This window comes from Paroedura picta, chromosome 8, assembly GCF_049243985.1.
Source record: "Paroedura picta isolate Pp20150507F chromosome 8, Ppicta_v3.0, whole genome shotgun sequence".
NCBI classification, from domain to species: domain Eukaryota; kingdom Metazoa; phylum Chordata; class Lepidosauria; order Squamata; family Gekkonidae; genus Paroedura; species Paroedura picta.
The window spans coordinates 25,651,378-25,672,723 of record NC_135376.1 but is presented as its reverse complement, the minus strand read 5'-3'; the positions used below and the strand labels follow the sequence as shown (position 1 = coordinate 25,672,723).

Genomic DNA, 21,346 nt, shown 5'->3' with positions numbered 1-21,346 from the left:
ATCAATATTCAATATCAATATGTGGAACATTCATCCATTTGTTCAAATCAACATGACACACTCATCCATACTGTTTTCTATGAGCTTTATTATTCTATACGATACGATATGATATAATGCCCTGCCTTTGGTTTATTTGGAAGGGAAATTTAAAAGACTTCCAGTTGCAGAACATATTTACTTATGCAAAGAAGGGCAAATAGAGACCTCCAAACACATTCTTTTTGAATGCAAATTATACAATGACATATACGAGTAGGTCCATCCATTTCACTTCTACCAGACTGCCCCCCTCCCCATACTCTGAGGAAACAATACCTCAAGCTGATTTTGTCTGAACCTATAGAGATCTTACAAGCAAGACTGCCAAATTTGCCTGGCTAACCAGCAAAATCCGAAAGAACTAAATTATAACACGCCCTGTTTATTTTCCCTGCATATTCTAGTGGATTTTTAAAACTGGATGATTTATGTAATACATATATACTGTTTTGAAAGCTGGGAGGATTGACCCAATTATAATCCTTTGCATAATTTTCTTTTGGTTTTGTATCTATTAGTCCAGGAGATGAAGAAGAGTTGAGTTTTATACCCCATTTTTCACTACCCAAAGGAGTCTCAAAGCACCTTACAACCATCTTCTCTTTCTCTCCCCACAACAGACATCCTGTAAGATGAGTGGGGATGAGAACTCTGAGAGAACTGTGACTGGCAGCTGGCTGCATGTGACGGAGTGGGGAATCATATCAGGTTCTCCAGTTTAGAGTCCACTACACTGGCTCCCTACACCAGATAACATTATTAGGAGTACTAAAGTAACTTAAACCCAGCAAAAAACTCACTAACTGCCCCAAAAAAGCCAAATTTCAACTCTAATAGACGACTACTACGTTACACACTTTTTCCTGTAACAACTCCAACCATATTATTTAGAATGATCTCCAAAGCACAGGGAGCCAGCTCTGTATCAGTAGCTGCTACGCTTTACTGGCAAAAGGACTGACAGTGCAAACCAAGTAGATTGCCATTTAAATGCGACAGTGCTTCTGATTCAAACATTTCAGCAAAACAACTTGCGGTTCAGGCTGCCCCTCATGGGTAACTGGTGTTCTCACAGAGAAGTACAGAAGAGATGACTGACATTTTACCATTTAAGGGGAAAAACTGCAAAGCCTGAAACCACACCATCTTCGCAGATTCCACTGAATTTTGGTCATGTTAAATGTCAAGCAGAATGTATTTACAAAGTATAAAGGAACAAAAAAAAATTGCATTCATATATACAACTGTGGCTTCATCATTATCCACAACCTGTTCCACACCAGAAAACCATATGAAACTTATAAAGGAAACTTTATAATCACATTTTCCCTGCTTCTGGGTAGATTCATTTGTCAGTTTCAATGGAATCCTTGTCACATTCATGAGAACCAGTCTGGTATATTGGTTAAAGTGCTGGACTAAGATCTGGGAGACTGCCTGAGAATCCCCACTCTGCCTTGGAAGTTTGCTGGGTGACCTTGGCCCAATTACACTCTCCCAGCCTAACCTACCTCATAGGGTTGTGGTGAGGATTAAAATGGAGTAGAGGGCAACACTGTAAGCTGCTTTAGGACCCCATTTTGAATAAAGATGGTGTATAAATAAGGTAATTTTTAAAAAATAAAATAAAAGACAGAAAATATGTCTACCTCATTAACTCATTTTAATGTTGGTTTATGTTTACTATTGGTTTTTAATCAAGCACACACTGTTCAACCTCATTTATTTCAATTGTTAGGTAGAAGTTAGAATTGAAAATGTTAAAAATCTGGGACCAGAAAATTTGGGGTTTACTCAATATGTATTGCTGGTGTGCCCATGTACACATATTCTATTGAATTCCATTGTGCTTGTGAGTGAAAAGCTCCCTGTATCAGGAGGCAGAACTCAGATCCATCAATTACAAGTGAAGATCTGGAAACCAACTTTGCTCACTTTTGCTCCATAAACCAATAATAGTGGCAACAAGAATTGTTCATAGGTACTCTGAATGCATTTTAATAACCTCATAGAACATAAATAATACAGCACCAAGCAAAGTTACACAAAAAATAATCCCCTTTTTGAAACAGATGGCAAAGCAACTAATGCAAAACAACATAGAAAATTTGTCAGGGATTAAAAACTGAAGTCAACTATGAACAAAGCCAGCACTGTCAGGGACCCCAGCGTGAAAGAAGTTTGCAAATCAGCAGAGTCTGCCATACATCAGTGAATATTTTCCTTAGTGTCCAGAATCCATTTTTAAAAAAGAGAAATGACAAACTACATAGTACACAATTATTAATTTTATAAAGATTTTTCTAAAGTAATAAAGCACTATTGGTTTTTTTCAGGATAATATGAGGAATGTTCATTACTCAGTGGAGCTTTACACAGTTCTTTGCATGAATTAATTCATTCATCCTTGTACTATTATTAACGGGTAGCCTGTAGCAGTAGAAAAGAGCAGGAGTCCAGCAGCTTCAAGGATAGCAAAATTTGTGGCCGATTTGAGAATCACTGCCAAGTATCTGAAGAAGTGAGCAATGGACTCATGAAAGCTCATATCCTACCAGAAATTTTGTTAAGTCTTTAATACACTCCTGAACTCTTGCTCTTCTATATTATTAACCTGATGATATTTCATACGAAGTGGATGAGGGTCTAAGATTACGGCCAGTGAACACACAATATTTTGGAGATGGAAAATTGGACCTGGATGTGTTTGGCAATTTCTAGATCAACTTATTTCTTGCCCTCCCCACACAAACATGCAATGCTTCAGATTTAGGCACATATGTGCATTCACAGGGGTAGCAGCTGCTCCCATGCACAAGACACATTACTGTACTCTGCATCATATATTATTGATCAGCCAAAGGAACTCTATGAATTGGCCCCATGACCTTTTACTAAAATACTTGGTTTGCAGAACATTGAAAGTAGCGATGCTGATCAGTTAGCAAAACAGGTCTTAATGATGCAACTTCTGGTTTTGGATTTCTTTTTGAAGAAACTATACAATGTTGGTATGGATGGTTACAGTGAGGGCACACTCCTTGCACCTTTTCTAATCAGGAACTGTCAAGTGCTTGTCAAAGTCACACAACTGCATTACGTCACACACAGCAATCTCAGAGAGAATAGGGCCTCTAGTTTGCAGTAATGAGTATCTTATTTTACCAGCCAATGTAAATTTGTTTTATTATGAAACTTATTTACTGCCACCACCACATAATGCAGTGAGCTTCATATATTCAGGAGGAATATATTAAGGAAGAGCTTTTTTCTACTGTCCAATCACAGTAGTGTGTGTTTTCAAAGCCTACAAAAATACTTGATCAGAGATATGTAAACTTAATGATTTTATTCCCTTATTATTAGTCCACTTCCATTAATTATGAAGAAGAAGAGGAAGAAGAGTTGGTTCTTATTTGCCACTTATCCCTACCCAAAGGAGGCTCAAAGCGGCTTACAGTCGCCTTCCCATTCCTCTCCCCACAACAGACACCCTGTGGGGTGGGTGAGGCTGAGAGAGCCCTGATATCACTGCTCGGTCAAAACAAGTTTTATCAGTGCCATGGCGAGCCCAAGGTCACCCAACTGGCTGCATGTGGAGGTGGAGCATGGAATCAAACCCAGCTCGCTAGATTAGAAGTCCGCACTCCTAACCACTACACCAAACTGGCTCTCCTATTTCCTATTTATCCTATTTCATCCATGGGGTGTCACACATGGTTCTTAGCTCCTCCATTTTATTTTCAAAAGAACGCTTTGAAATTTTCAAAAGAACGCTTTGAAGTAGACTGAACTGACAGAGAATGAGTGGCAAAGGTCACCCACGAGCTTCTTGGATCAGTAGGAATTTGAGTCTCTGCAGTCCTAAGCATGACATGAACCACTGTCCTCATCATCAGCACTGCTACAAATCTGTGCGGAGGAAAGTCTCATGATGTAAAATGAGTTTCAGCACAAACAGTATCAATTCTAGCTTGCAACTATTAAACTATGGCAGATGTTTTCCCTCCTGTCACTTTAATGGCTGGTAATTTCATTCCCTCATCCATTATTATTAGAAAAAGGTTTGTTTCAAGTATGGCTGAGGAATCCTTGCTTTAGTTGACATATAATTATTTTATTTCACTTCATTTATTTTATTCTGCACCTGCAATTTTCTTATTGTGATCTCTTGTTTATACTGTGACATATATGTATATTTTTTTTTCATTTTTACTGTTTTAATGCTTTTTTCACATGATTATTACAGCTTCAGCTTCAACAATAAATTTCAGTTTATTCATTATTAAACCAGGTTTCCCACAACTATACTATGAAATATTGGTACCTTAGCCCCATATTAACCTTGTATGTGACAAAACAAAGTAGATAAGGTGTGAATCAATAAACTATTAAAATGTGTGTGGGAGGGGGGTTATCAGAGATTATAATAGTTTCAAAGATAAATCCAAGTAAAGGTCAGGAATAGAAGCAACAATTCATAGTTCAGCTAAGCATTGTCGAATAGAGAGGTGGGGACAGGCTTAATTGGTCATCGGATTTAGAACGGTTTTAGTTGGGGATGGTTAGATTTTATTGTGGAGTTTTTAATGTTCTAACCTGCCGTGAGCCAGCTTGCTGGGAGTGGCGGGCAATGAATCCAACAATAACAATACAGTAGTATGGTTGTCCCTGGTCTCTATTTGGACCACCATGGAATACCAGGGTTGTTATGCAGAGGCAAGCAATGGCAAACCATCTCTCAACATCTCTTGAAAACCCTACAGCAGGGGTAGTCAACCTGTGGTCCTCCAGAAGTTCATGGACTACAAATGCTGGCAGGCGCTCATGGGAATTGTAGTCCATGGACATCTGGAGGACCACAGGTTGACTACCCCTGTCCTAAAGGGTCACCAGGAGCTGCCTGCAACTTGATGGCAGAAAAAAAGAGAGGAAAGTATAAAGTGTACAATATGCTGTGAATGTTAAACCAAATGGCTGTTTTGAATACGAGCACTAGAATATGCTTTGGGCACTTGGCCTTAAACAGATTTTATGCATGTCTTCTTTCTTCTGTTTTATCCATAGTAGATGGAATTTCTTACTGCTCTCCAGCTTTTTGGAACATGATCATTGCAGGATCCAAGGAGCTGAACACGAACAAGACTTGGAAGGAAAGAACTACTCAATTCATCCTGTTATGGGAAATGGCTCAGGGGAGGGGGTGGACAGCAAAAGAAGCTGCTCTTATTATCTCTGAGTTATTATTTGCACGGAATCTTCCATTTTTCCAAAAGTCAAGCCTGCTGTATCAGGCAGCCTGATTAATTATAAATACAGAAGGAAGAGAGATGCCAGTGAAGCAGAGTACCTTTGTATGTGGCGGAAAATACTTAAAACACACATTTCCAGCAAAATATCACAATCACTTTTAAAAAATCTTGCACTTAATGAATTTTTCCTTCAACTACTGAGACCATCACGATTTAAGATTGCCTTACAATGAGGCCGTGCAGTGAAGAAAAGTGCATTACAGTTCCCTACTTGTGCATCACAGCTTTACGCACTAAAATGACAAGGATTCAAGAACGCCACATGCCTATAACACGTACAAGTTTCACACATTCTCCAAACAAAGAGCATCAAGTGTTCAACACCTAAAATGTATTCTGAATTCCCTGTGTCCACTTCACACCTTGAGAACTGAAGGGGAAATCTGTGCTTTAATTTCAAAAGAAACTTGTTTCAGGAGGCCCACGTTGATGAGAGGTACATCTGCCCCGTTTGTGCAAGGGAGCCTCGAGGGTATTCTCAGGACGTTCATGTTCAACATAACGCGAAACATGAGAGGGAGCAGAGAAACAAAGAAACTGTGTAGCCAATTCATGCAAAACATGAAGCACCAGGGTTGCTTGTGAACTAGGGCAATTAGTACCTACAACAACAGGGCTTTTGTTTCATGTTTGGAGAAGGACTGGAGGGAACAGGGAATAAGGGAGGTTTTACTCAGCACTGAGGGAGCTTGATCAAACCTGTTTTAGGCCAGCCCTTTGCACCCCCTCGCCAGGAATATTTGAGCAGCCAACACCAAGCTAAAAGAGACTCATTCTAAAAGCACTCACCTCATAGATAATCCTGAGGGATACAGGCTCAGACTTTTGCACGCATACCCCCCAAAATCCCCCCTCCAAAAAAAAGGCAAGGCAAGGCAACCCCGTTGGATCACCTGGATCAAACCCCGCTGTTCTGTCTGTCGGTCCAGCCATTTCTCTATAATCCAACTCGACCGAGCTACAGCCGCCCCGGGGATGAGGCGAGGGGAGTGGGACGGGGCTGGGAGTCGTGCCGATTCAGAACAAAAGAGCTTCTGGGTTTTAAACCCGTCGGCCGGCACTGCCCGTTCGAAACCGAAGCGAACCCAACCGGGACTCGGCGCTCCCCTCATGACAGCGGGCAGGCTCGCTATTCCGCACGTGTCGGCGACAAGAGGGGCGCCGAGGCGGAGGCGCGACCCCGGGGTGGGCCGGAGTGGGGGGAAACGAGAAGGCCACCTCCCTCCTCACCTGCGGGGCTGGGCGGCTGCTCGGTCTCAGCGGTGAGGCTGAGGCGGGCGAGGGCGAGCGCCAGGAGCAGCGACAGGGCAAGAGGTCCCGCGGCTCTCCTCGCCATCTTCGGCTCCGGGCGGCAACACTGGCGGTCCTCCGGCCTTCCCTCTCGCCAGGCGGGCTGGTCCGGCAGACTGCGCCCCGGAACGCCGCGGGCTCCGGGTCACCGCAGCAGGGGGAGTGTGTCGGGGCCGGGGCGGAGAGATGGAGAGGACCGCGGAGGGGCTCGGAAGAATCCGCGCGCGGAAGCGGCTCCTCGGACAGACGCGAACAGGCGATTCCGCGAAGGGCCCCAGGCAAAGGGCATCCTCGAGGCGCGGCGGGGCTTTATAAGAAAGGCGGCGGTGGGAGGGGATGGCCGCCAGGCAGCCCCGAGGCGAGGCGAGGCGAGTCGGAGGAGCAGCGGCGGCGGCAGGATCCCCGCGATTGGCCATCGGGCCGGCGGGGGGAGAGGGCGTGGGGCTCCTGCTCGCCAGTCCCTCCTTGCGCTTCCCGCAGCCCGGCCCAGCCCGGACGGTGCCGGTGCGAGAACATCATTGGGCGTCCTCGGGGGAGAGGGCTAAAGCCCGGGCTCATGCTCAGTAGGGCAGTGAAGCCGTTGCCCAAACCCTGACTGGAAACGCCTCAGTCGAGGGCAAACTGGTGGTCGTAGGAGTGGTGGGGTGGGCGGCTGGGAGGAGATGGGGGCCATGAGTGCCGCCCTCGCAACGCACGGCGGCCGCTGCATCAAGCGGCATCAAGCTCCAGCCGTTATGTTACATTCCAGCTCGGAGGGGAGAGCCGCTGTGGGGCTGTTTCGGCCGTATACTTAAAAGCCCGGAGAGGAGGAGGGAGAGGGGGAGGGGGGTCATGGGCCTACAACCTAAAGTAGTCTGCAGATGTTCTGGTCGTCGCTGTAAGCAGGGCCCCAGGCTCTTTTGCATCATAGGCAAGGCGCACTACTTGCAACTCACCCCCATTGCTTACTAATTTTTAAAAATTTGATACTGCTAATTTTTTAAAAAAATTGTGAGAATAATTCATCATAAGTTTTCCGCAGAAGACTTGGTCCCCAATTTCCCCCAGGCAACCCTGCCTGCTCTCCTGCCCTGGCTGCTTCTTCCCTAGCCCAGCCCATGAGGTCCACTGGCAGCAGGGAGGGGCTCCTTCTCTGGCTTCTCAGCAAGGTCTCTCTTCCCCACCGGGAGAAACCAGTCCGCTGTGATGCTCACATGCACCATGTGCCCACCCTTTGCTACCCAGAGGGCTCAGCAGTAACTCCTTTGGTTTGCAAGGTGTTAAATATGGAAATCAATCACAGCTGGGGAGTGTTGGCGTCAGCTCTGGATGTGGGAGTCATCAGAGGCCTCAACTCAAGGCTATAAAGCAGGTGGGCTGATTGTTGATGGAGACAGAAGGGGATTGCAGAGGTGCACAATTTGGGCTCTGGCTTTTTCTATGATGAAGGAGGTCTGATTGTTTCTGGATGGTCATCTTGTCAAATGGTAAAGGCAGTTGCTGAGAGCAATTGGGGGCTGTCCTCTTCTAGAGAAAAGTCCTGGAGGCCACTTCAAGCCAACAATGGGGGGAATAAGAGCTGGCTTATTCATAGGTAATGTAGAAGGTAGACCAGCTGGATATACTCAGATAGTTTGTTATTCTGTCATGCTGTCTATTTTATTTTTGCTTTGTAACTTTCCTAAATTTATTCAATACATTTTAATTAGTTATATTAAGTTACCTGAGTTTTTGCATGCGTCTATCCTGGGAACCTGACCACAGTTATATTACATCCTCTCTTCCTACTGCTGCTCAGAGTGGTAGCAAGAGGAAAACAATAAAATGCCATCAGGCTGGGGGCGTGACTTTTCTTCTGGGGAAAACCCAGAAGTTGTATCATTACTCTAGAATCTACCAGGAACAACATGGCTTTATCATAGTTTATAGTTTTTGGTGATTTCTAGGAAGGTATGTTGTTACTTCTGGAACTTCCCTAGACGTGACATCACATTGTTATTGCTGGTGCTCCCCAGTCCATTCCCCCCCCCCCAATTCCCTTAAATTCCCTTGGTCTTAAAGGTAAGCTGTTTAGCTGTTGTGTAAAACAGGATGATGGACCATATGGACCTCTGGTCTGATTCTAAAGCACCTAAAAGGTAAAGATATCCCCTGTGCAAACACTGAGTCTGACCCTTGGGGCGACGCCCTCCAGTGTTTTCATGGCAGACTCAATACGGGGTGGTTTGCCAGTGCCTTCCCCAGTCATTACCGTTTACCCCCCAGCAAGCTGGTTACTCACTTTACCGACCTCAGAAGGATGGAAGGCAGAGTCAACCTTGAGCCGGCTGCTGAGATTGAACTCCCAGCCTCATGGGCAGAGCTTTCAGACTGTGTGTCTGCTGCTGCCTACCACTCTGTGCCACAAGAGGCTCTCTAAAGCAGTGGTCCCCAACCTTTTTATCACCGGGGACCACTCAATGCTTGACAATTTTACTGAGGCCCGGTATGCGGGGGGGGGGGGTAGTTTACTCCTCTACTCTCAACCACTGCCCTAACGCTCTCTGATCGCTATGGTAATGTTTAAACATCCCTTCAAAATAAGACACAGACACGCCACAACAATGAACATAAGGAACATTTTATTTTCATGGAAATTTTAACTCCGGACAATGACAAATCAATGGGAACCCTGAGCTTGTTTCTCTGCAACAAGATAGTCCCATCTGGGAGTGATGGGAGACAATGACACCCAAAGGGCCGGGGGGGAGGGGAGAAGGCGTCCTTTGCGGCCCACCTCCAATTAGTCGACGGACCACACGTGGTCCGCGGCCCACAGGTTGGGGATCGCTACTCTAAAGGACCTAGACCTTTATAAATCATGGAGTACATCCTCACAACACTGTCCCTGGGTGTGAAAGGAAGAAAGGAGCATACTCCTGAAGTCCAGCCGCTCTGCCTAAGAAAAGTGTTATGAGCGTGTGTGCAAAGTGTCACAGCTCATTCATGGCAATCCCTCATGGTGGTTTTCAAGGTAAGAGCTGAACAGCGGTGATTTGCCATGCCTCTGAGTAGTGGCCCTGGATTTCCTTGGGCTCCCATTTAATGGTATTTAATTTTGTTCCCCATACATTCTGAACCAATTGAAGACAAAGTCATTATAGGCAGTGCCACCAATAGTGTGAGAGAGGCTTAAATAGTGCTCATCCTTAAAAATGTTCTCCCTGATGCATTCCAAAAAGGATTTTCCCCCCAGAACTTGTGAAAATGCCTTTAATGGTTAAATTTGGCTTTCTTCTCCCTTCATTTGTGCACTAGACATACCCCCAGACATTTACCTTATTATCCAAAATACCGGTAAAAAGAGATTACCTCACAAAGAGCAATAAAATCTGAAAATAGTTTTGTGACATCATGGTAAAATCACATATAAATCCAGTACAAATGATGGGTTCTTTTTAAAATGTAGCCTTTAAATCTGTATACAAGTGTTTCTGATTATTTTCCATCTGTATTTCATTGTGACATGAATTCTAGTGAGTTAGTTTAGGCTTCCACATGATGCCTTGAGATGAACATTATATGATACTTGTATAATTGATTTCAAAATGTAATTGGGGATTTTTTTTTCTCCCAGAGCAAACTTTGGTGCTTCTTTGGAAGTGTACAACCCTTCATTTGGTTTTTAAAGGAAGATAAAGACTTTTTTTTCTTCCTGCCTTCCAACATCGTCCATGAGAATATTGTACTACTAAACTAAACCACTGCTGAAATGGCTGAGAAACAAAAAATGACACTGCTCAATATTTTGGGCAAGAGAGTTCTTATTTTGCAAAAACATTCTCAGGTAAGCTTAACTTGCTGTCTATATGCACTGTAGTGGTTGAAGCACCATGGAGCCAGATTGTGTGGCTTTATGGCCGATTCTGCATGAGAGGAAAAGACTCGGTGTGTGCTCATATGGCAGCGGGACTAATCCCCAATTCCACATGACATTGTCACCTGCCAGCCCTCTTGCATGCCTCTCAGTCTAGCACTCGGTGCCCTGCATTAAGATGTGCCAGCAGGGACAACAAATTTCCCAGTCAGCTTCATAGGGCATTTTTTATATGCAGGAAGGTGGGATTGTGTTACACCACAATCCCACCTTCCTGCAAATAACCTCCCACCCCTTTGCATGGCAGAACGTTTCTACCCCGGCTGGGTTGCCATTGTCAGGATGTAGAAATCTGGGGTGGACAGGGTCCGCCAACAAAATCTGTCCCCTGTAGGGACACAGGAAGTGGTGGAGTATGCTGCTTTGCCACAGCACACTGGTGGTGACCCTCTGGGCTGCCAGTGGTGCAGAATGGGCTATGTTTTTCTCCCATGTTCCCTTCATCTCTGCAGTCATGGTTCAGTGGCTGAGAATCTGCTTGGCATGCACAAAGTTCCAGGTTCAATTTCCATTTAAAAAAAAAGATTGGGTAGTGGTTAATGTGAAAGTCCTATACCTGAGACCCTAGAGATCTGCTGCCAGTCAAACTAGAGACAGTAGTAACTTTGATGGATCAATGATCTGATTCCATATAAAACAGCTTCATGTGTTCAGTCCAGATGGGGGGCATGCTGAAGTGGAAAAGGGGGTGAACTTGCCTCTCTTCCATCAGCCTAACTTCATTGTCAGAAAAGTCAAGGGTGACATCATCTCCTTCCTTGCTGCAGCTCCCTGCCCCACTTTGACCCTAGGAATCAAGTTTTGTGGGCTCAGATAAGACTGCTAGGGGGAGAAGAGGGTGGGAAACATCAGTGCCTTCCCCATCACTGGATCAAGCCCTTTGGATGTTGACAAAAACTATAAATTATGACTGATAATAATAAACATAATAATAATAAAAAATAAAATCATCTAAGGTTTCATATCATCTAAGGTTTCATATATTAGAAATAAAAACCGAGGCAGGTTTCCTCACCTGCTTTTGAAGCATACCACTCTACAAAGAGTCTGACCATCCTAGACTGACTACTGAATCTTCAGACTACCCAGGAACCTAAACAGGTACACCTTTCTAAGTCATTGGCTTCACTGGATATAAAAGGCTGTAATTTTAGCTAGGATTGCACTGTTTGTCGTTTCAGTCTTGTCCAGATGATAGCTCCACTTAGAGCTGGTGTGCCACTAGAGTGTGAACTGTGTCCAGTTGCGAGGAAATGAGGAAGAGAAACATCCTCACAGTTTAAATCAGGCTCAATATCCAAATCTCCAGCAATTTCCCAACCTGGAGCTGGCAACCCTATGAACTCCTCCAGGAACAGCATTTGGGGCTGCTGTGGGATGGCTGGTGCAGGAAAGTCACTCTTCCCTGCACATAATTTTTAGATGAGATCGAACTTCATATCTATGAAAACCTTTCACTTCCTTACAGTAGTTTCTGTGGCAAAATGATTTAGCTTATTGCAGGCTTCTCTCACATCCACTATATTCTCTGTAGCTCACATTAGGGGAAAAAATCAATGCGGTAAACAAATTCAGCATTGTACTTAAACTGCGGGAGAGAATTGCATGTCACAAAGAAGGGATGTACATTTCAGACACGCTTGTTCCATATGGACAATTTTATTGTCTGAGCAGGCCTACTGAAAAGTAAATCTTCTTGGCTCTTACTTCTTAGTAAGTAAGCTTAGTAAATGCTGCCCTAGATTGAGAAAAGGCTGAGTCAGCCCAAATGAAATTTGAACCTGTGGTTCTGAGGAAGTGTAGAGGTTCTATAATTGATACCTAGACCACCAAAGAAGCCTGAAGGAAGTTAGTAATTTAGATTAATCCTGGAAGATTAAGTGTTGTATATATAATATGCAATGGTACTGTGCTATTCAAAACATAACAGTGCCAAGAGTTATCTCATGAGAGAAACCCTTAGTTCAAACAAGTGGTTTTGCATTATGACCTAGTGAGAAAATCATCCTTTTATGATTCTTACCATACTGTCATAACTCAACCCTTCTTAGTGAGAATGGCCTATTTGAAATACAATTGGGAATGGGCATGAACTGACTCACAAAATAAAGTTCAACACTAATTTTGGTTGGTTCGTGGTTCACAAAACAATGTTTGTGAATGGAAGAGTTGCCACTAATTTTAAGGCAAGTTGTGGTGGTTCATGAAGAGCAGAAAGCAGGGATTTAAATTTTAAATCCCTTTAAACCCCTGCTTTCTGCTCCCCACAAAAAGCACTGGAAAAGAGAAAGCAGGAGTCAGGAACCAGTATGAACTGCTTTGCTTCATGAATCAATATATCAGTTCATAGTTCAGCCATGGACCCCAAACTGAACTGCAAAAACACAGTTTGTGCCCATCCCAAATTAAAATCTACACTAATTCACAATCTGAAGACGAACTGATTTGTGAAGAAAAATACACCATTATAGGGGAGTATTCTCAAAAAATACTGAAGGCAGTCCTATGAACACTTACTTGAAGTTAAGTCCATTGGAATTAATTGCAGCTCTGAGTAAATATGTATAATATTGCTCTGAGAATATCTGGAAGTAGCCAGTTTGGTGTAGTGGTTAGAAGTGCGGACTTCTAATCTGGCATGCCGGGTTCGATTCTGCACTCCCCCACATGCAACCAGCTGGGTGACCTTGGGCTCGCCACAGCACTGATAAAACTGTTCTGACCGAGCAGTGATATCAGGGCTCTCTCAGCCTCACCCACCCCACAGGGTGTCTGTTGTGGGGAGAGGAATGGGAAGGTGACTGTAAGCTGCTTTGAGCTTCCTTCGGGTAGGGAAAAGCAGCATATAAGAACCAACTCTTCTTCTTCATTGTCCATGGGTATGGAGCCTGTCAACAACTTTAGGAATGCCTCAGCTGTTATTCCAGGGTTTAAGATCCCTTTCCCCAGCTCAATCAGAACAACACTTGTAAGATGATTGTGGACATGGAGAAAGTAGAGTCCCAGTATGCACATCACTACCAGGCCTTTTTTTAAAGTCAGTCCTACAAATCTAACTATATATTGCAGTAGGAAGCAGATCTTTCATGCATGCCGGCATAGCCAACCACCCTGTATTTATGTAGAACATGACAAACCCAATAGATCTCTTAGTTCATATAACATTAATTTAGAAATGTTACTGCAGCTGGAGCTTGAATGAGCAGTCTTGGGTCTGAGGGTTAAATTTAGAGTTGTGGAGAGCTACTATTGACTGTATGTACTCAAGCCATACAGCCTTTGTAATGATCAGCAGAAAGGAATGGGAATATATGACATCAGTCCTTGTGGATGATAAAAAACATAAAATCTGGATTTGCGAAGACTGGTATAAATGTAAGACAGGAAGCCTACCCCTGGCTGATCAAAATGTATTCCCTTTGTTTCCAGCTCTCACCACTGGCTATGAGGATTCTGAGCTGGAAATTGCACCCTCCAGGTTTTTTTGTTTTTTTTTAAAGTAAAGCTAGGGTTGGTCAGTGGAAAAGGAAACAGGCCGACAAAGAATGCAGTGTTTGGACACTATCAAGGTGGACACCAACCAGAACATTGCACGACCAAGGGAGGTGGTGCAGGATCGAGAATCATGATGCGGCCATGCTATGGGATCGCCAAGAGTCGGACATGACTGAATGGTTGACAACAACAAGAAATTTTACATGACTTTGACACATATATCAGGATGTGAAATCCTTTATCAAACCTCCTGAAGTGGACTTCCCCACAGAATGTCAAATATATATGAAGACTCCATGTGTGCACAGGAACTCCTGTGCCAGCAAGATATCACTGGAGTGTGATGAATGTTTCTCAGCTAGGGTGGCCAACAATCTAAAAGGGGAAAAAAATGACCTGCCACGTTAATGAAGGCATAATGTTATTTACCTATATGCAACAAAAAGCTATACTTTTCCTTTCTCAAACATTGAGCCCCCCTGAAAGGGGCAGAACAGTTCGCCCCTCTTCCAGGTTATATTCTCAGCACAGATTTCTGTTGGAAGCATGAAACCATGCTGAGTCAGCTTTCTCTGTGAGGATCTTTAGCAAGCAGCTTCCTGACAATTATATATTTGATGTTTATCTCCCTATGGCAATGAACTTTTAAAGAACTGTTAAACGTCTATTTAAATATTTCAAAATTAACACAATAAATCCCCCCCAATCACAACTAAATATTTCATGGGCATAGGACTGTTGCAGTCCTTTTAATCAGAAGATAGAGTTTTAGCACACTTCCAGAATGGAAGAGCTTTCATTATTTAACTCTCTTTCAAAGAAGTCCTGATAAAATATTCAGTATACAAAAACCTAATTTAGCTGAGACTTAAACTCACTGAAATTAAAGTTTTGTAGAAAGCATGCAAACACAGGCACAAAGAGAATTTTTCCATGACTAGGCTGTCAGTTCTCACATTACTTTTTCATGCTTGTTGGATGCTTTCTTCATAACCCTCATATTTCTCATACATCTTCTGACCTCTATAGTCAACCATTCCAAATGGAGACAGAACATGGAATCATGTCTTTATTTTACAGCAGTCGGGAATGTTTCAAACATAGTGATCAATTTATGACTACATTTTTACTGGAAAGACTACTGTAAAGATATGCAGCCTTATACTATATGTTGGCTTTATACAAGGTGGTCAATTTAGCACAGTGGTTTTCTAGCTTCAGGCAGGGGGAGACCTAACATTGCGAGAAACCCAATGCTGCCATGTGCTGCATGAGGGAAATAAAGGTACTGTGTCATGTCTTTCCCCCCCTCTTGCTGTGAGGCGGGAGGCAAGCGCGGCCGCTAGCGGCCCGGTACAGGGCCGCGGACCAGGGGTTGAGGACCCCTGCAATACAGGGTGGCCTTGCCAGTGCCTTCCCCAGTCATTACCGTTTTACCCCCCAGCAAGCTGAGTACTCATTTTACCAACCTCGGAAGGATGGAAGGCTGAGTCAACCTTGAGACGGCTGCTGGGATCGAACTCCCAACCTCATGGGCAGACAGCTTCAGACAGCATTTCTGCCACTTACTACTCTGCACCACAAGAGGCTCTTGAGGGAAATACACATGCATAAATTTAGCTTAGAATATGAGGTTGTCCTGATTTCCCTTTGGTTTTGTTTTACTGGAGTCTAAGTACATACTCATTGTTACTGTGCAAGTTAGATCTGTGAACTGATGTTCCTGTTTGAACACTCCATTATACTATCTGTCATGTTTTAGGGCAAGGCTAGCCACTGTTGCCCCCCCCTTTAAATACCGTTACCACTTCAGATAAAATCCAATCCCCTTCTCTTTTCCCTGATGGCCCTCATAGTAGTTTCATTCAATAGCATGCCAAGGAAACAAGAACTCCAGAACTGCACACAGCACTCCAGGTGTGGTCTGACCAGTGCCGTATACAATGGGACTATGACATCTTGTGATTTTGATGTGATGCCCCTGCTGATACAGCCCAAAAAGACATTCACCTTTTTTACCGCTGCATCACACTGCCTGCTCATGTTTAGTTTACAATCCACAAGTACCCCAAGGTCTTGTTCACACACAGTGTTACCTAGAAGCATATCTCCCATCAAGTAGGCATGCTTTTCATTTTTCTGACCCAGATGCAGAACTTTACACTTATCTTTATTAAATTGCATCTTGTTCTCATTTGCCCATTTTTCCATTGTGTTCTGATCTCATTGAACTCTGTCTCTATCTTCCGGAGTATTTGCCAGTCCTCCCAATTTGGTGTCATCTGCAAACTTGATGAGTAGTCCTTCCACCCCCTCATCTAGATCATTAATAAATATGTTAAAAAGTACCGGACCGAGCACTAAGCCCTGAGGTACCCCGCTACTCACCTCCCTCCAGTCTGATGAAACACCATTGACAACAACTCTCTGAGAGCGGTTCTTTAACCAATTCCCTATCCACCTAACTATCTGAAAATCCAGATTGCAGTCCTTCAATTTATCCATCAGAACATCATGGGGAACCTTGTCAAAAGCTTTACTAAAATCCAAGCAGATCCAAGCAAGCAGATAAGGACTTGTGCAGATTTTCTAAAGTTAAGCTTTATTTCTACAAAGCACAAACTCAGGTGTTGCAAAGGACAAGATCTAGTGCACCAAATTTACTTTAGAAAGGGCCTTTTAATGACAGAAACTATGTTTTACAGGCTGGTAGTATTTTACCCCCTCAATGGCCACTGTAGGGGACATTTGTTTCTTAAAGATAAAGGCACTGCTATCATGGGAAGGGAATTAATTTCCCCTTTCTCATTTTAGATTTTTTCTGCAAATCTGAGAGTTTTCCAGATTAATAGAAATATCTGCCTTGCCTTTTCATGGCTCCAGTTTCAGGATTTACGTATCCACAGATTCCCACCATGAGAGTTAGATATACTGACAAACAGGAGACCTGCAACTAGTCTCAGAGACCATCTCATTTCTATCCCCTCCTCTATTTTCTCTGCTCCACCATAGTCTCTGCCCCTTTTCCTGCTTAATTCTTTCCTTCCCACTCAAAGTGAATCTACCTTTATCTGCCCTACCCTCTTTGGTTTCCCCTCCTTCCCTCCCCACTAGCAGCCTCTTGCCAGAATAAATTCTGGCTGAATTTTTTTGTGCTTGCTGTTGTGTACAGGTGCACAATGAGGAATTCTCAAGGACTTGCAAGGGGCACCTCACTTTCCCCTGTCTCCCTCCCCATATTATTTCTTATTTCCCTCTGCTGGGCAACCCCCTCAACTCCCCCACTTACCTCTTCCCACGTACCAACTAATCCACCTTTATCTGCCCCCTCTTCATCTGTATTATTTTATTATACCTTCACCTTTCTTTGCGACAATGACCCAAGGCAGCTTACATCATTCTCCTTTCCTCCATTTTATCGCAGCAACCCTGTGAGGTAGGTTAGGCTAAGAATGCGTAACTTGCCTAAGGTTGCCCAGTGGGCTTCCAGAACAGAGTAGGGATTAATTAATTTAACATTCATAGAATCATAGAGTTGGAAGGGGCCATGCAGGCCATCTAGTCCAACCCCCTGCTCAACGCAGGATCAGCCCTAAGCATCCTAAAGCATCCAAGAAAAGTGTGTATCCAACCTTTGATTGAAGACTGCCAGTGATTGGATCCCTTCATGCTGCCATAATAGTGGCATGAGTTTTGTTTTTTAATTTTTTCATCCCATGCCATTAGGATAATATTTGAAGACCTATCACATCTCCTACAATGTCATTGCAGAAGGGAAGCTGGCTCATCTGCTTCCCTGTAGTTATCAGTCCCTCAAAAATTAAAAAAAAGCAGCATGGGTAAAGTTCTGGAACCACAACTCCCACATCACTATGGCAACATGTGAATGGAACCAGAGTCCCAAAAAATCCAGAGAACAATCAAGCAGCATGTTCAAAACCCAAAGATCTGATTTCCCCATAGCAGGAATAGAAGGAAAACATTAAAAAGGACAAGAACGACAGGAAAACATCTCTCAAAATGGCATGCTACATCACCTCACTGCTACAAAGATTCTTTGAACAGATGGGGAATCTGACATGTCTGGTAAAAGTCAACAGATCTGTGTTGTCGTTGAGGTGAATCATTCTCCTTGCTTCTCCACCGGTGTGATCGTTAGTGGCTTGGAATGACAGAAATTGTTATTTTCCTCCTGGAATTCACTCTACTCTTTCTGTTCTTTTCCAGTGAAAATCAAAATATTATTCTTCCGTTCTTGTTCTGAAAGTTAACACGATTAATCCATTATATCATTGTCTGGCCCCACTGGAAGTCTAGAATTATGACAAAAGTGTGTCTACATGCAGTTACCTCAGTAACCTAGTTTTTTTTCATTGTTTGTTAAGAGCTGAAGGTTATGACTTGAGACACAGTCATTCCTATTTATTTATTTAGACTATTATTTAGTCATCTGTTCACAAAACAGTTCCTCAGAAGAAATATGCAGCTCAATTCAACCCATTAAAACTGGTTGGACATCTGCCACTGATTCCAATGGACTTCTCTCCTCATGTCTACAAATGCCTCTCCTTCAGAATCAAGCTATTAAAAATGAATTGAATAAAATAATGGAAACTTCAGAACAGTTCAAGTTATCCATAGTCTCATGGAAAAATACCTGAAATATAATTTAGAAATATTTCATCACGGTGTTCTTAACTTTCTCCACACATGTCTCAGAAAGGCATTATTAGGTGGCTGGTACCCACAAAAATATTTTCCCTATTTATATTATAAATTTATACTATAAAAGCAAAGGCACCACAGAAAAAAATATAGTATAATAAACTAGTCCAACTCCATTGATTAGACCTCCACTGAATAGACACACCATGATTTAGCCAACTGTGTGCATACATAGTGTACAGTCACTAGCCAACTTGCTTGAATTATCTGAGACTATGGTTTAAATAAGAAAAGAAGATCTATAAATGTCCATTTTAAGTGGTTAATTATAGTTACTGACATAATTGTAATGGCGCCGTCTAAAAACAGTTTCAGTGTTGTTATAGTCCTTTAATCTTAGTCCAGTCAAACATTTCCTCTTAACTGCTGCCTACCAAGGTTATTATTTTACTTGTTAAGGGTAAACAGGTAGTATTCTGAATCTTTTGTTAGTTACTCCTCTCATCAACTACTGCAAATACCAAAGGAAGTTTTATAACTGACAATTCAAAGTGCAACCTCATTTGCACTCCTCATAAATAGATGCAACCTGCAGCTGATAACTTTTTTCCGTTGCATATTTGAATATACATTTTGACCCCAGTTAGCTTCCCTTTCCCCAAACCACATTGAAAAGTTGTTTATTTTTAGCAAGATTTAAAACCAAGGTGAACTCAGACAATGTTTGTTTAGTTTGGTTGCAGACCTGCCCCCCCCTCTTTTTATATACTCATAGGTATAACCAGTGCTCATGGAACAAAAGATTAATAGTATGAGTTATCAGCCATACTAAGGGTACAATCAGCTGAAATCTGATAACAGCACAAGAAAGTATTCTGAAATTACATGGGAAGATATTTTCCTTTACTCTGTTCTGAGGCCTAAGTAATCAAACACTGAAACTCTGGAAAGGAAGCATGGGATTTTATTTTCTTCTCAGTAATCCTTTGCTTAGTATGTATTGCACTGTTTAATTTCTTTTCCTCAAATATCTGATACAGAACTAATCAGATCTAATTGTAATTTCCCCATATGTTTCAGTGGACTTTATATATTGATTGGTGAAATTGCAGTCCGAGTGGGAGGATGTGGGCGTATGTGGCAGAAAGAAATAGCTGGATATCTAAATCTCTACACTGGGGCAGTGTCTGCACTTACTTTCTTTATTCCATTGTCAATCCTGTTGAATTCAGATCGCTTTGAACTCGGGTCTTCCTCTCCCCTCCCCCTCCCCATTGAAACACAAAAGTCTTCTGCACATGGTTAGGGAGGCTCAGAAGGGGGGGGATCCAAGCCTCTTTCTTTCTTTTCTTGAAGGGGGGGGAGAGGAGCCAAGCAGGGAGCCTCTTTCTTTTCTTGGAGGGGTGGAGGAGAAGATCGAAAAAGGCAGAGGAGGGAGGAAAAATCCAGGACCGAGAGAAGTTGAGAGAAATTAGGGGCTTCCCCTTTAAGGCAAGTGTATCACATGACCTCAAATGAGCCTCTTGTGGCGCAGAGTGGTAAGGCAGCCGTCTGAAAGCTTTGCCCATAAGGCTGGGAGTTCAATCCCAGCAGCCGGCTCAAGGTTGACTCAGCCTTCCATCCTTCCGAGGTCGGTAAAATGAGTACCCAGCTTGCTGGGGGGTAAATGGTCATGACTGGGGAAGGCACTGGCAAACCACCCCGTATTGAGTCTGCCATGAAAACGCTAGAGGGCGTCACCCCAAGGGTCAGACATGACTCGGTGCTTGCACAGGGGATACCTTTACCTTTATCACATGACCAGGTGTAGCCTATCAGAGGTTCTCTACCACGGAGCTTTATTTCCCAATCCAGATATTGAGAATTAAAAGCACTCTAAGATATCGCACAATAAAGGTAGGGTCACTCCGGATGAATCCTTCTTGCTGCAGAAGGAAAATTTAAATCGCCCCAAATCCAAATGGAAATCGCATTCTGTGTAGAGGGCAGGGACTGAATCGATCTGGGATTGGAATAAAAGCTCCATGCAGTTTACACTGGAGCTATTTCGCTACAGATTTATTTATTTACTAGCAAAAAAGCCCGCTGTAATAAAAATACAGAGGACTCTAGCACCCCCCGCAGGCCAGACAGGTTGAAGAGGGTGCAGGTGGCCATGTTCCTGGAAGCCATCCCCTCCCCCCAGTGGGTCTCATGGGAAGTTACAACATTAACTCTATATAAATAAGTTAAAAACTGCACAAAGCAATAACAAATATAAGCATAAAATTGTTAAGCTACTAAAATGTTACTAGCACCATACCACTAACAAAAAAGAACCAAAACATGGACAGTGCTACAAAGGCAAACTTAAACAATTTAGTCTTGCATGGCTGGGAGGGCATGGGTTTCATATGAGAGTACATTCCATAAAGTAGGGGCCATGGTTTGGATCAATGTGGCAAGGTCTAATCCAGACAAATAATGAGCCAGATGGAGATCTGTTGTCCATCCAGTCTCAGGAGCCCCCCCCCCATCTTTTCCAGCCACATGACCTCCATCTTGGAGGAATTCAGTTTCAACAAATTTCCCTTTAACCATTGGATTACTGCTTCCAGGCACTAGGATAAGAGCCCTGCTGCTGCAGTTTATCTAGCAGGAGAAATAG

At 43.2% G+C, this 21,346-nt stretch overlaps 1 protein-coding gene and 1 long non-coding RNA gene across 5 annotated transcripts in view; one reads left to right on the top strand and one right to left on the bottom strand.

The window, feature by feature from the left end:
- PLOD2 (procollagen-lysine,2-oxoglutarate 5-dioxygenase 2) overlaps positions 1 to 7,302 on the bottom strand; it is a 79,534-nt gene extending 72,232 nt beyond the window's left edge. Inside the window, exon 1 of one of the 3 annotated variants that reach the window (XR_013233472.1) lies at positions 6,585 to 7,302. Coding sequence is in view for 2 of the 3 variants with exons in the window: in XM_077348753.1 (XP_077204868.1) it covers positions 6,585 to 6,690 (106 nt within the window). In the remaining variant the exon portion in view is untranslated. The remainder of the gene's footprint in view (positions 1 to 6,584) is intronic. The other 2 variants (XM_077348753.1, XM_077348755.1) reach the window with 2 other exon arrangements.
- Positions 7,303 to 7,468: 166 nt separating this feature from the next.
- LOC143843133 (uncharacterized) lies at positions 7,469 to 16,171 on the top strand. 2 transcript variants are annotated; one of them, XR_013233470.1, is made up of 3 exons: positions 7,469 to 7,995; positions 10,240 to 10,449; positions 13,969 to 16,171. It is a non-coding gene; the product is annotated as an uncharacterized LOC143843133 (long non-coding RNA). The 2 variants fall into 2 exon arrangements; XR_013233471.1 differs by lacking the exon at positions 7,469 to 7,995 and adding an exon at positions 8,024 to 8,110.
- Positions 16,172 to 21,346: the final 5,175 nt, after the last annotated feature.